General features: G+C 34.3%; 1 protein-coding gene across 2 annotated transcripts; it reads right to left on the bottom strand.

The window, feature by feature from the left end:
- Positions 1-12017: 12017 nt before the first annotated feature.
- Positions 12018-13911, bottom strand: Ssl1 (general transcription factor IIH subunit 2 Ssl1). Of its 2 annotated transcripts, none has more exons than XM_017622111.1 (6): positions 13866-13911; positions 13676-13765; positions 13417-13618; positions 13223-13362; positions 12379-13166; positions 12018-12325 (listed from the first exon to the last, which is right to left on the bottom strand). In XM_017622111.1, the coding sequence occupies exons 2-5, from the start codon at positions 13738-13740 to the stop codon at positions 12383-12385; spliced, it is 1191 nt and encodes a 396-aa protein (XP_017477600.1). In that variant the 5' UTR covers positions 13741-13765; positions 13866-13911; the 3' UTR covers positions 12018-12325; positions 12379-12382. The 2 variants fall into 2 exon arrangements, with proteins under 2 accessions (XP_017477600.1, XP_017477599.1); XM_017622110.1 differs by lacking the exon at positions 13866-13911 and adding an exon at positions 13829-13847.
- Between the last annotated feature and the right edge of the window lie 1268 nt (positions 13912-15179).

Below are 15179 nucleotides of genomic sequence, written 5' to 3'. Positions count from 1 at the left end.
TGGAATAAATGGTTTTTAGATTACTTGTATATTGCATGATGCAATAATGAAAGGTGTTATACGTTGGCAACTTCTCGCTCTAATCCGCCATCTTGAACTACCTTAGAAGAAAATGTGTTGTTTCTTTGCTATTTTCACTGAACATTTCCCAAAATATTAGAAAAAAATTCTGAACAAGCTACATTGATTCAATTTTCGTTGTTCGTTTTGTTCTTATTCGCTGACATTTGTTTTCCAATTGCGTGAAATTTGGTAAGTATTGTAATAAAACCGAATTATTTTACAAATAAATTATAATTTTGCATTTATTAGGTCATTTCCTTAGTGTTTCGCTGACCGACCTGTGCTGGTATTGTGATTAAGAGCTAATACACGTAAGTTACAACATATTATTTTGACCAGGGAATGAAACCGAAACACGAACCGAAACCGTAACCGTTTAAAACCGTTTCGTTTTTCAAAACCGTAACCGTTATCTTGACCTGAAAAGGAACGATACCGAAACCATTTCAATCACAGGTCTCAATCGGTTTTCAGAAATTTACAAATNTATTCCCGTTTATCTTGTACTTCCAAAATACAATATTGACCTAAGGTAGTTCGATTCCGAGCTGTCACAACGTACAACACCTTTCATTATTGCATCATGTGTATATTGTATGTATGTTAAATTGATTTTGAAACTTTTTTAAGCAGGAAACGCAGTGCTCACACGTGTGCATATATACTATATACATACATATGTGTATGAACATACTATGTGTTATGCTTTAATAATGTAAAAACGTGGCAAATTTTCATGAATAATATGCATTTTATTAAATATTAATTCGATGATCAACTGGAGTCAAACAACTTACATCATGTCTGATGTTCTTTCTTCCGCTTTATTTTTCAACCAGCCTTTTATAAACCAATTAACAGTTTACTTAACTAATTAATATTAATTAAAATATTACGTAAGGAATTTTTTTATTAGTACCTACTTGTCATCTTATACTTGTTAATAGTCCTCTAATGAAAATTAAAAAAAAAAAATCTTAGTGGACCAACCTCTTATATTGTTGTTTATTGGGAAATCACGCGATAACGAATTTGCTTTAATTTAAATCATGTGTAATATAATGTTATGGATTTAAATATTATTAGCAAAATCAACTGCCTTTTTGTTGCCTTTTGTTCCGGCTCAAGAATTCGAAGACTGTTTATTTTGTTTATTGCGTATCCAGAACTCTACTGCGGTCTTTACCCTCTGCTACTGACGTGACCGAAATTTCCCTATTTTGCTGACTTGTGCTAACTCAGACCAGTTTGCCAGATCAAAATACATATGTACATATGTTAGATATATGTATCTTTATAAACTTTTTTTTCAATTTAAACTGGAAGTTCTATCAATATTTAAAGTAGTAGACCCGATTAAGCGGCCGATGCACAAGCTAGTATCGACCAAAAGAATCGGAATCGGCCGTTTTTAGCCGATTCTTGAATGAGGTATTGTTATTTAGTTATTTGATTATGTTTTTCTTTTGTTATTATAAACATTTTTAAACGCATTTGTTCTTGAAATGAAACTATATTCAGGATTTAATCGACAAAGAATCGGCCGATACCGTTTTGCTGCTTTTGAAGCTAGATTTAGCTCCTTATTTTTTATTTTATGTGGAAGAAAACCGCAACACAAAATAAAATCTAATACGACAATTTTTAGGTACTTGAAAGTTGAACCTTTTATACTATAACTGGGTGGACTTCAAAAATGCATACTCAAAATTTTTCTAGAAAATCGAATTAAAAAGCTCGACATTTTTACGAGTTTGTTGATTTTTTTTTAAATATTGTACAAAACTGGAAACTTGAATTTAAGCGGATATTGTTAAAGAATTAACTATATTTTTATAATAATAAGTCAAATTAAATAACATAAAAGAAATAATAATTGTGAACCGCTGTATTATATCATCGTTTAAAGTACAAAACCGCGTAACTGGCATCGGCTGCGAAAAATTGGATTTGCTCACACTAGCTCTTGGCTCAATCCTTATCCATACGTCCTGAAAATACTAGCCAGAAATGCGATTGATTTATAACAAAGAGAACCATTTTGAAATATGAGTGTTTTTACTCTCAAAAAAGTAACTTATGCAACCTCACTTACGCGGTTTTGCATTTTGTTGATACGCGGTTTTGTACTTTAAACGACGATGTAGTAAGCATTTTGTATTCTTTATTTGTTAACATACTTAATAAAAGTTTGGTTTGGCTTATGAATACCAATTTTTTTTTTTAATAAGGAGATATCAATGGGTGGAAGGAACGTTCATTTTGTGACATGAAAACATATGGTTGCAATTTTGTAAACAAACTAAATTGAATTTTTGGTATTTATATGCTTTTTGGCTGCCTGCTATAGTTGCGTTCCAGATAACTTCGTGAAAAAACCTATAAAACTGTCAAATAACAAAATTACTCTCTTGAAAGAGAGGAGCGAGAGCAAAACAATAAAGGTCACCGCGAAAACCACTTTTCCTGTAACTACTTCGATTTTTTTTAATCGTTCAAAAAATTTTTGTTGCCGCAACTCGACGTTTGTAGGAGAGAGCGCGACGAGGAAAGGAGAGGGGCACCAAGTTGCTCGTGCTCGGGCAACACGCTTTGTGCTCTCATTCGTCTGTGCCGCTGTTCACAGCTGACAACAACAATTGCATGCACACAAATCGCCGTGTGTAAATGAAACCAGCAACACCACAAGGGAATGTGAAAAATCGAGGCGACAAAAGTTTTCGTGTATAAACGCAGTCTAAGTAATCCTTATGCGCATGATTCAATAATACAAGGTTGGATAACCTGGCAGTTGTCTCGCTCCCGCATTCTGCCTTAGCCTGTGTTGCCTTCTTTTTTGTTTTATAAAAACTCTACTAAAATACAAGGAGAAATATTGTCTTCGTGTAAAAAGTTCAACAGGCAACACTGCCGATATTTTCATAGATTATTTCGAGGAAATTCATTTTCTTATTGAGCAAATTCAAGTAAGTATGGCAAAAAAATCGAAAATAATGGAAATATTTTGAATTACAACAATAATTTACATATTTATTTTGCAAAAAGTAGAGTTTTACAACAAGTGCAGCCGTTGCAAGTAAGTTTTGCATGCTAATATCCCTGTATCCATCCACGTATGGTAGTACAAATATTAATAAATATATTCTCTTGTGAATGTCAGGATCATTTGGGTGTCCGTCCACGTTTGCTGGTGCATGTATTTTTACCACTGCAGCCTTTGGGTTGGTCAAATGCAGCCTTTGCATATTTACAAGTAAGTATACCACTCCATAAAAGCGAAAGTGGAAATATTAATAAAGGTATTTTCTTGTGCTGATTGTGACTGATTGCAGAAAAAAGTAAACATTACAAAAAATTAACATTTTTAAAAAACGAAATGTAATGTATTGAAGACATATTTTTAAAGTTTAACCGATATAATGATTAACAAGACTGATTGGAGAAAGAAGTAAAAAACATTCCACAAAAATTAGATTTTTAAATAACCAAATGTAATTAAATTGCGATATTGAAGATCTAACTTTTAAATGTAACCAATATAATGTATAGCAAGACTGATTGGAGAAAAAAGTAAAAAACATTACTAAAAAATTTAAATAAAAAAAACCAAATGTAATTCAATTTAAGATATTGAACATGCAATCTGTAAATGCAACAAATATAATACTTTTTAAAAGATTAACTTATATGCATTAAATCAATTGCATCTTTACCATTTGTATAATTCTTCATATAGTCCCTTTGAATAAAGGATTTGTTTGAATTCCATTAATTTGTTAAATATATACTGGAATATAAATGAAACCATGGTTTATTTTGGATATTTGGGAATATTTCTTCAAAGACCTCAAAGATTTTTCTTTGGCAAGAATTTTATGTGAATATCCATTTATTTCATTTTTAATATTAATGGGGCCATAAATTAATTCATTGCCTATTGTGGAGTTCAGTGGAATCTTCTTTATATATTTAATTCAATTAGTATACAAAAAAGCATTTCAGCCCTACCAGACTACTTACTTTTCCTAGTACCTTTACACAAAAGGGGATAAAATTGTGACCCGCTTCTCTTTCCTTCTTAAATGCAACTTTACAAGGCAGTCGATTGACACAAATGTCAATATTTATCCAACCTTGTATTATTGAATCATGCCTTATGCGTTAATATCATGAAGCAGACATTCGCACAAAAAAAATTGAAACACAAAAACTTGATTTTGAATATTACCAATAAAAATTCAATTTGTTTTGTGCGAATGTCTGCATCATGATATGAACGCATACGAATTGCTTAGAGACTTCAAAATGTTTAGTTCGTATGCACTATTTATCTCTGCGTACGATGAGACCTCTTGGAAAATTACTAATTTCCGCTTTGGATTCTTTTTTGGCGGACAGACATGCATACAATTTTGATATTTTTTGATGATTTTTAATTTTTAATATTTTTCAGAATATAATTTTTTTGAACGTTGGCGTGTCAAATGAAAGCTTTTGTGTCTTTCTGATTGGCCGGAGCAGAAAGCTTTCTGATACAACTCTGTGCTGAATTGGTTTTCAAACGAGTTAAATGATTTAACTGGTTCAATTTTCCAACAATTGCATGCGATTTAACTTGTTTATGAACATGTTTTGTTCATTTAATTTGATTTGATTTGATTTTGTCAAGAGGTAGCGAGAAAACTGCTTTTTGAGCAAACCTTTTATTATTGAATCATGGTTCAAGCCATGATAAAAAACATAGTAAGGTAAAACCGTTCTCTCAATTCGTCGGCCATGATTTTATTTTGAAGTTTGCCAACATTTTAAAATTATATAAAATTGAGAGTAAAAAAAAGGAATTGTTCGAAGTTGTTGTTTGAGATTGAAAATGAGAATGTGTGTGTGAGGTTGTTTGGAAAATTTCAAAATTAAATTGTTTGCAAACGTCAAGAATTTGAAAAATTCCTCTCAGCGGTTCTACCTTCCTATTTTTTTATCATGGTTCAAGCCACAGTATACAGTAAACCAGCCATTGACAATATGCTTACCCTGCAAACCAAAGTTCCCGAAATCTTAACGAAATCTTTAGGAGTATCTGATTTCTGTAACGATTTTTTTCCGAATCTTTAAAGAAAATTATATGAAGTGGTTGACACGAACTCGTAAAGAAATTTCTGTACGAAAAATAAAGAAAATTCTGAAAGAAGTCTGCAAGAAATTCTTCACATAGCAGCATTATTTTCATTTCTTTACCGATTTTCTTCCGAAATTTCGTAAAAGAATGGAAGTGTGCGTAATTTATTTCATTTTAGAAAATTCGGCTAAAAATCGGATGGGATCTTTCCGAATTCTTTAAAAATTCTTTACGATTCAGAATACTCTGAAAAAATGGTTTGCAGGGTATTTGAAAATTAATACATGAAATATTGTGCATGTATAGGATTATTTTGTCATTAACCCATAGGCAATGACTGGTGCAAAAGTACCCCCAAATGTTTGTTGATATATTTGAAATGTAAATTTGAACAGCGAAATTCGTAAACAAAAAATAATAAAACAAAAATATTGTTGATGGGAGGTGGTCGTGGTTATAGACAGATTTCACCAAAATTTAATAATATCCTAAATTATACCAAAGGCAACTTCGGCACCGACTTTCGTTAAAATATCTAAATTTGTTCGAGATAGCGTGTTTACAAACAGATATCAATTCATTTCATTTCGTCATTCTGAATATTTTGATAAATATGTATGTAATAATATGTGTATATACATTTTATACCGTTGAAAAACGGCCTTGCTTATCTGCATAAACCTATCCTGCATTAGTTCGAGCGTCGATATATATCTTTGGGTACATGTTTCATAAAAACTTTGGAGATCTCCACTATAACAGTGGTATATTTTTAAATTAGAGAGTTCTACCTTTAAGCTAAGTAATACTTGTTTCACTCCCTAATTTATGGGTCCATTTTCCAAAATCAGCCCACCATTATTGACTCAAAGTTGTGTTTGGAACCAGATATGACTTATGTAGGAACTGCATCCGGTTATAATCGCTTACGCTGCAAGCCTGATTTGCTAGGAATTTTGTTTTTCTCGTTGTTTTATTTAAAGTGACTTGGAAATATTTGCCACTATAAGAAAATATTGAAATTGGATTTCATTTGGGTTAAAGAAAACGACAGCTGTGAAAAAATATCAACCAATACATTCAAATAAATTGTCAAATAAGCATATTTACATTTTTTGTTTTGCCTATCTGGATTACTGTATACTGTGGTTCAAGCCATATATGTAAAACTCCTATATTGGCAGTAAGAGCTAGTACCGTCCGAAAACACTACAGTACAGATATATCAATAAACACGTACGAAAGAAAAGGAACACACACGTTTATAAATAAACATGTACACAACACATATACAAAAACGGCACTCAAGTACACAATACATTGACAAAAACGGTACTAGACTGTCTCGCTTTGATTTCGGAATGCTTACACATTGAGAAGTTAGCTTACTGCCAATATAGAAGTATTACATATATGGTTCAAGCCCATTTAACATGTTTAGCTCGTCAATTTGAACGTCGTATAAGTTGAGAACAGAGATGCTCAATAAACTATATGAATCGATTTCGTTTTGTCGATGCGCAAAAATAACTTATCAAAATAATTCCGTTTCGTTTCTGAGCTAAATTAATGAAACAATTTATCATCAACTGTTAACATCGAAATAAAATAAATCAACGAAAAGTTGTTGTATGCCATTGCCAGCTCACTATCAACACCTAGCACCTAAATGCATGCTACAACTTCAGCATTAACGATTGAATTTCTTTTCGTTAAAAACCAAAATAGAATTTTTTTAGTAAGTAGTTAATCGTTAAAAAACTGAATCGTTTCAACAGAAACGATTGCTTTTTTTGGTAAACGCTAAAATTAACGTTACAATGCATCCTTGGTTGAGAACTAAGGTATTTCTCAAATCTCCAACGTTGTTTCTCAACATTGCCTCAAGTGGAGGATCATAGCGTTCTCAACAAAAAGGGCATTTTTCTTTGTATGAAAAAAGTACTGTTTCTCAAGTTGAGAAAATGCTAGTTCTCAACTTGAACTCCAATGTAATTCTCCAATTGGTCTCAAACATATCATTGAAATACTAAATTTAAATAGTAAAATACCTTATACCTTTTTGATTGAAACGACATCCATAGATGAATTTAAATATTAATTTTTCATTTTATTACTCCTTTTGTATTATGTAGTTAATCAATATCGTATTACAATAATTCGATTCACAGTATACAGTCCGACAGTAATTTTGCCACTTCCCAACAAACATTTAGGTTTGAGCTCAACTTGAGCTTAAGTTGAGAACTCAGGTATTTCTCAAATCTCCAACGTTGTTTCTCAACAGTATCTCAAGTGGAGAATCATCGCGTTCTCAACAAAAAGGCCATTATTCTTTGTATGAAAAAAGGACTGCTTCTCAAGTTGAGAAAATGCTAGTTTTCAACTTGAACCCCAATGTAATTCTCCAATTGGTCTCAAACATATCATTGAAATACTGAAATTGAAATAGTAAAATACCTTATACCCTTCTGATTGAAATGCCATACAGGAGATATCAAGATATGGAGTAACCCAAAAAGTATAGCGCGGATTGGAAGCTCGGCCTTTCCAACCTTCCACATAACCTCCGGGCAATGGCATGCTATTGTATTGATATAAAATAATTGCTGTGAAGAAATAATGTTATTTAAAAATTTCCGTAGAGCATATCATGTTTAATATTTAATAATTAAATTTTAAATCTAAATCTAATTCTAAGAATGTTAAATCTTTTTTGTAATATAAGTCTAACAGACTGTAAAAAATAAATAAATAAATAGATGAATTTAAATATTATTTTTTTATTTTATTACTCCTTTTGTATTATATATGTAGTTAATCAATATCGTATTACAATAATTCACTTCACAGTATACAGTCCGACAGTGAATTTGCCACTTGATTCGCTTCGGGTTTTATTTTCTTTCAAGATTATTTGTGGATACTTTGAAGATTATTTACTTTTGTTGGTAATTTTCCTCTTTATATAGCTTTCGTTTTTCACTTGATAATTAAAAATTCGTTTCTCTATCACTTTTTACGTATCTGTGCGTCGGTTAGAGGTGAGTTGGAGAGTGATGTTGGATATCAACTTGAGAACTATGAATTTCTCCAAGGTTGGAGAAATATTTTTTGGGTGTTTATTGGCCTTGGCAAAGCCCTTTAATTTGACACCTAATTTTTGAAAATCGAATGAACGATACAAATTTGATGACATGAACAATCGTGGCATTAAATATTTAACGCGTTAAATCTCCGAACTCAATTGAGAAGTTTCATTGCAATAAAAGTCCCATATAATTATTAAGAGAAGACGTAAATCATTTCCGTCTTGAAATAAACGTCCCACGAGACGAAAAAATGACAGTCCCGCGAGAAAAAATAAGTCCACGATATTTATTATGAGAAGAAAATAATTTCCATGGTAAAATAATAGTCCCGCGAGACGAGAAAAAAAATCACAGATAATTATTAGGAGAAGATGAACAAGTTTTTAATCTAACGATTTGCCTCTCAGGAGACGAAAACAACTTTCCCATTGTTCAATCAGCCTCATTACGTAAGTCGTAAATTAGGTTAAATTGTACGACTCGACAACAGCAGCATTCAGCCTCATTGCGTAAGTCGTAAATTAGGTTAAATTGTACGACTCGACAACAGCAGCATTGTATATTGTCGTATTGAAATAAGTAAACGACCAAAAGCGTCGAAAAGTATACAGTGCTGCCAAGGTTTTCCGTTTTAATACACTAGTCGAGTGGAAATTTTAGGCAATGACGTGAAATTTTCGATACGATTCGACTCTCGAAAAACGACTTGCATTCGACACGACTCTCACAATGAGGGTTATGGTATCTGACTGTAATACCCTTAATACGTTCGCTGTTAAGCGGAAAGATTTTGCCGTCCCATTAAGTTGGAGTACACGAAAGAAACAAAGGAATCTGCTCTAAAAGATACAGCTTAAAAAAAAAACAAAGACTAGGCTCAATGAATTTTTGGACCCTTTTTTTTGTAGAGCTTGGTTAACATTTAGAAGTGTTAAAAAAACGATAGATACGAACGGAAAATAGCAAATTGAGAGTTTCGAATAGGAGATTATTCAAAACCCTTTTTTGAGAGAAAGTCGGCCTCCATGTAGGTGTACCTCGGGTTGGTGGATTCGGTATCCCAAATGACGCGCTGCTCGTTGATCGTTTGCTGATACCATTGGCGGTGACCTAAACTCCGGCATCACTCCCCAAAAACTCTTTACCTAAATTTCAATTGAATCACAAAAACATTGCATTTCGATTTGAACAGCCCAGCAAAGAAAAGAAGTTAATGATGACTAAATTTTTTATACTTTTAACCCAAGAACGAAAGAATACAAGATTGTGCATTCCCGACGGCGATGACATTTGTGGGTAAAAAGTAGTCTTGCATTTGTATATTCGTTGCATTTGTAAATTCACAACAATAAAATGCACACGGTTGCCATGGCAGCAAGCATAAAATTTACAAATGCAATTCCAACGGCAAACCCCAGGCCATTTCCACAAAATCCTGAACGGCCCTAATTTTTATTTCATTTCTCATGTTTTCAACACATCCCCCTTTTTAAAAAGCCCTACCCTGTTTTTGATACTATCTTTATAACGTTTTAACTTATCCTGTAAAATAAAAAATTTGTTGTATTTTTGGGTTCCGATCGGTTCGTATTTATGTTTTTTAAATTTTAATATTTTGATAGGCTTGTCCGATCTTGCATCCTTTAGTGCAAAGAAAACAAAGTTATTCCACTATTGTTTTATTTGCACTAAAGGATGCAAGATCGGACAAGCCTATCAAAATATTAAAACTTAAAAAACAAAAAATTTGTTGGTTAGGGCCTTTTCGAATTGAGGTAACAATCAGCCTCATTGCGAGAGTCGTGCCGAATGCAAGTCGTTTTTCGAGAGTCGAATCGTATCGAAAATTTAGCGTCATTGCCTAAAATTTCCACTCGACTAGTGTATTAAAACGGAAGAACTTGGCAGCACTGCATAGTTTTCGACAATTTTCGTCGTTTACTTATTTCAGCACGACAGTAGACAATGCTAATGTTGTCGAGTCGTACAATTCAGCCTAATTTACGACTTACGCAATGAGGCTGAATATGTATGTACATACAGTATTANCACGCTTTTCATTTTCAATTTCATAAATTGTTTATAATGACTTTTGCTAAAATTTCAAAATCAAAAGTTATCAAAACAAATTCTATGGGACTGAGAAGTATTATTTTCTACTTTTTAGTCCATTTATAAAAGCGTTGTATATTAAAAAATTTTTTTTTTATATTATTTATTTGAGTACACAGTTTTATAGCGCATTCAATTTTAGTCCAATAATGTGCAAGTTTCAAGTCGCTAAAGATTACCGTTGATTTTTTAGAATTTTATTTGTCTCATTTGCTTCCATATAACGACTAAACACAATTTATTTTTATATGGCAGAAACCCGCAACATCCTCGGCGAATAAAAAATTTAAAAAATCATCGGTAATTTTTAGCCACTTGAAACCTGCACATTATTAGACTAAAATCCAATGGGCTATAAAACTGCGTATTCAAAAAAAATTCTACCGCTTCTGAGAAAAAAGTTTGAAATTTGGGTGAAAATTTGTTGCACTTTTTTGCGGACTTTTAAAAGGTTTTAAACTTAAGTTTATGTGAGTTTTGTCAGAGAATGAACTGTATTTTAATTGAAAATTCTTAAAAATAAATAAATAAACATGAGTGGCAAACAATATGACTTTGAAATGGGGGTGCTATTGTATTGGCCAATACTGTATGTATATCTATTGATTCTATTTGTAGTTGATATTTGTAAAAGTGATTCAAGATGTTGTGAAATCCTACTTCCCCAGCCAGCCTATCGCTATCACTATGTCGTCACCATTGTAAGTTAAAAAGGGGATAGTAACTCATTACACAAAAACAACATACACTTTAATTTCTGCGAATTCTTAAATATTACGTAAATAAAAATTTTCAATTAAATAAAGCAGATTTTCAGTTTGTAAAAAAGTTCGTGTTTTTGTGTAACCAATTTTAAAACAAATTGGTAATATTCTTCTTTCATAGCATAATTTTGGCAATCTTATGGATATGTAAATAAATGAAATTTGTCAGCAACATAGGATATGCAAAAGCAGAAAAGAACGACAACAAATTAGTTAATTATTATAAGTTTTTGTTATTAATGATCAAACTTGGAATTAATTTGTTTAATTTACTAATTTTTGATTTAAAATAAGGTTTTTAACTCTGAATATAAAAAACGTTTTAATCGTGGTTAAATAAAAATGAAAAATACAAACAAACAAAATCCATAAGGGTTCCAGGTTTGCCATTACATTTGCAAACTATGCACATTTGCAAACCAGAATCCTTTCCATTTTCTAATTTGATTTTATCGAAAACTTTTCCTCTGTGAGTATCTTTTTCGACACTTCTCATCTTATCAACCCAGTAACTTCCATTCCTGTCGAAATAAATCCGTATGTCAGTATCGCCTTCGCATCACAAAGACGTGACGCTTTGGTGGCACAGTTCTTCTCGAAAGAGGATAATAATAATAATAATAGATTGGCGCTTACACATATGTTTGGCCGAGCTTCTCCTCCGACTTGTGGCGTGCGCCTTGATATTGTCACACAAAGCGGAGGGACCTACAGTTTTACGCCGACTCCGAACGGCGATTGTATTTTTATGAGAAGCTGCTTTTCATGGCAGAAATACACTCGGAGGTTTGCCATTGCCTGCCGACGAATGACCGCTGTTAAGAAAAAACCTTTTTTCTATATTTTTTGCGATGGGTTTGAACCCGGGTGCTGCGGAGTGGAAGCGCGCACTGCTACACCACAGCGGTCGAAAGCGGATAAGAAGTGCTTAGATTTGATAATTTTTACACTCGAATACATATACACTTTCCCATGTATATTAGTTACATAACATCGATTAAAATTTTAACATTGTTTCTCCGACACAAAGAGCGGAGGATTTTTGGGCATCATTGTTCTAGATCTATTCGATATCATCTAAATATTTAAGCAAACGCATGATGAATTGTAAACATCCGACAGATGATGTCGACGAAGATGACAAGTATCTTCTGCTATTTCCTCTCAAGGGGATAAATCTGAAACGGAAAATATTAAATATGGAAACCATGATTTTTTATAAAACATTTACATTTTTATTTTCTATGGGAATTAGCTGTATTGCACCCAACGCAGGTGTGCAAGGTTTCATGAATAAAAATGTCACAGTCGATACAATAAATTTGAGTGCATTTTTCACAGCGATATACATTTTTATCCGTTGCCTCCGTTAATGGTTTTTGACAAGCATAGCAATTTGCCGCCTGCCCATTAAATTCCAGTTCAGTAAAATGCTGAACAGGAAAGAGATGATGGTAAGAGCGAGCCAAATGTGGGGATGATACTAATGTTAAGCCACAAGTCTGGCATTCAACTGGTAACTCACAATATTTACTAAAACACTGAGGGCAATGATAACCGCCGGAAGTCAGTTTACTTGGTTCTTCTGTATTTTCGATATGACACATGCACATAGAAAGCGGCGGATCTTTTCCACCATCTGTCTTAGCATGTGGAAAACCCATTTTAATCAATGAGTTCTCCTGAGTTTGCGCTGCTGGAGGCGGATCTACGTGTGCTAGCAACTGATCGCGATAATGAGCATCGTCAAGTACAGCGCCGTAAGTACCTTGCGTTTGTTGTGTTAGGTGGCGACAAACGTGTATCTCAGCAGAAAGAGAGATTACGGAGCAGCGAATGCTGTCAACTTTGAGCGCATCAATTGTATTATTGATGTCGACAGGGTCGCATGTTGTCAAAGAACCCATTACTATCAGTATTTCTCGCGAGGCATGACTGGGTACAACTTTTAATGCTTTCATGGCCAAATCTAGACCATTTTGTAATGACGGCTCGCTTGTTAGTGGAATTTTACTAACGCTAAAGAGGGAAAAATTTTTGTATCTAATTGCTTTTTTATATGTATATATTAATACCTTTCAAGTGCTTTTAAATGTAACTTCGAGGTTCCAGTCAATTCAGTAAGCTTTTCCGCTCGTTTGCCTTTCAATACGATTAAGCCTAACTGGCTGATAGGATTCTGGTCGAAAAATTCCTCTATGAAGATTTCTAAAAGCTAAAATATAGTTTTAATATCGTCTGATAACTTAACCCTTAATATTAAATGTACTTTCAAGGTACATAACATTCGAGTGGGTTTCAAATCAGGCACTGTCATTGACTCGGAACAATCCAGTACAATGTATAGGTGTCTCATCATTCCCAAACGGTTTTGTTGTGTTTTTTGCGCCAGCCGTTTGCGCTTAGCCTTTTGTATAATTTCAGCAATGGCGCCATCCAATAGTCCATCATCATCTTCTTTGATCGCCTCCCTATGAAACCAATAGGCATATGAAATGCAAATCCAATGATTTGAAATTTGATTTTACCATGTTTTCTCATATCCTGTTTCCCAACGATATTCTTTTGGATCTTCTCCATCTATATCCGCCATTTTTATATATTTCTGCTAAGAACAACTGCAGGTCGAAAATATAAAGATTAGAAATTTAATAGCAATTTGTCCAAGAAAACTTATCTGCAAACAGCTGATAAATTCTTGTTTTTTTCGGCGTCTATCTGCCAAGGCGTATTTATACAAGGTGGTTTTACTGGCGAATTAAGATTTTCGCCGCGATACTTATTAATGTCAAAATTATGTGTTTTGTTACGATTATCCTTGAAACCTCATCCGGATTTCCCAAATCTCTCGGTTCGTATCGCTGGATTGTTAAATAAATGCAATCGATGACCAAATTGTAGTACAATTAACTTTATTGTACAACAAACAATTTACAATACTCGCTAATACAGTAAAAACACTTTACAATACTTGTTAAAGCAATAACAGCGCTTAACTAAACTCGGTAACACAATTAAACTTATATCTTGCTTATTCGCAACTCGCTTCTCTGCTCACTTTACTTGTAGCTTGCTGTCTTGTAACTCACTCACCTCGCGGTGGCGGCGCCCTTATATACCTGCGCGGGCACTTATGGCAACTCTAGAACATTCTGAAGTTTATCGCTCATTCTCTTTCTCTCGCTGTTCGCAGTGTTCATCCAACTTGACGTTTCTCTTTGTGGAACATTCTACGTCATTCCTCGAACATTCTGCCTATTTCTCGTTGTTCGCTTTGTGTTGCCGCAGTATTCGCCACACTGCCCTCCACCTAAGTCTGATCGTCCCGATCAGACACACTTGCCGCTCCAACCGCTGCAAGTCTTTCCAAGTGGGCCACTTTCATCTTGGTCCTCGGTCTCCCCATTGTCTGGATTCGATGCACTGCGTCCTTCAACCGTTTGTCAATCCTATATGGACCTTCCCAGTTACGCTGTTGTTCAGAGGTGAAGCCTTTCTTCGGCTGCGGCATGTGCAACAACACTGAATCACCTTCTTGTGGCTCCTCTCGGCTCGATGCGTTACTGGACATTGCTTCCAGCTTATCTCCGGTGATGCACCATCTCACATGGTCGTGCTGCTGCCGGCCACTGGTGGTGACCAGACCATGTCTCTTCTCATGGGCACCCTTTTCGCCAGATCTGTGCCGCATCATCTGTCCATGACACCCACACTCCCGCCTTCGTGCTGCAATGCCTTTAGCACATCTTGCTAAATCCGGTTCCTCACGCTTAAACTTTCCCAGTGTTTCCGCATCTCGCTCTCGCCGGCGTCAACCTCATTGACCGGACATGTATAACCTCATCCTTGGCTTCCGGCTTAACTGCTCGTCTTTTCCGACCACCTTTTTCGGGACACTTCAAAGCGCGCCTACTGCTTTCACAGCCGCTTCCATTTCCGGCCACCGGCGTATCACCATTGCAACGTGGTTCAGTGGCTTTCCTCCTGCCGGAAACACTGCCTGGCTTGCCATGACCACTTCCTTGTTGCGAC

Source organism: Rhagoletis zephyria, unplaced genomic scaffold (assembly GCF_001687245.7).
Source record: "Rhagoletis zephyria isolate East Lansing unplaced genomic scaffold, Rhagoletis_zephyria_1.1 Rzeph_scaffold_02700, whole genome shotgun sequence".
Classification (NCBI taxonomy): domain Eukaryota; kingdom Metazoa; phylum Arthropoda; class Insecta; order Diptera; family Tephritidae; genus Rhagoletis; species Rhagoletis zephyria.
The sequence above is the reverse complement of the archived record's forward strand: the minus strand, read 5'-3'. Positions and strand labels throughout refer to the sequence as shown.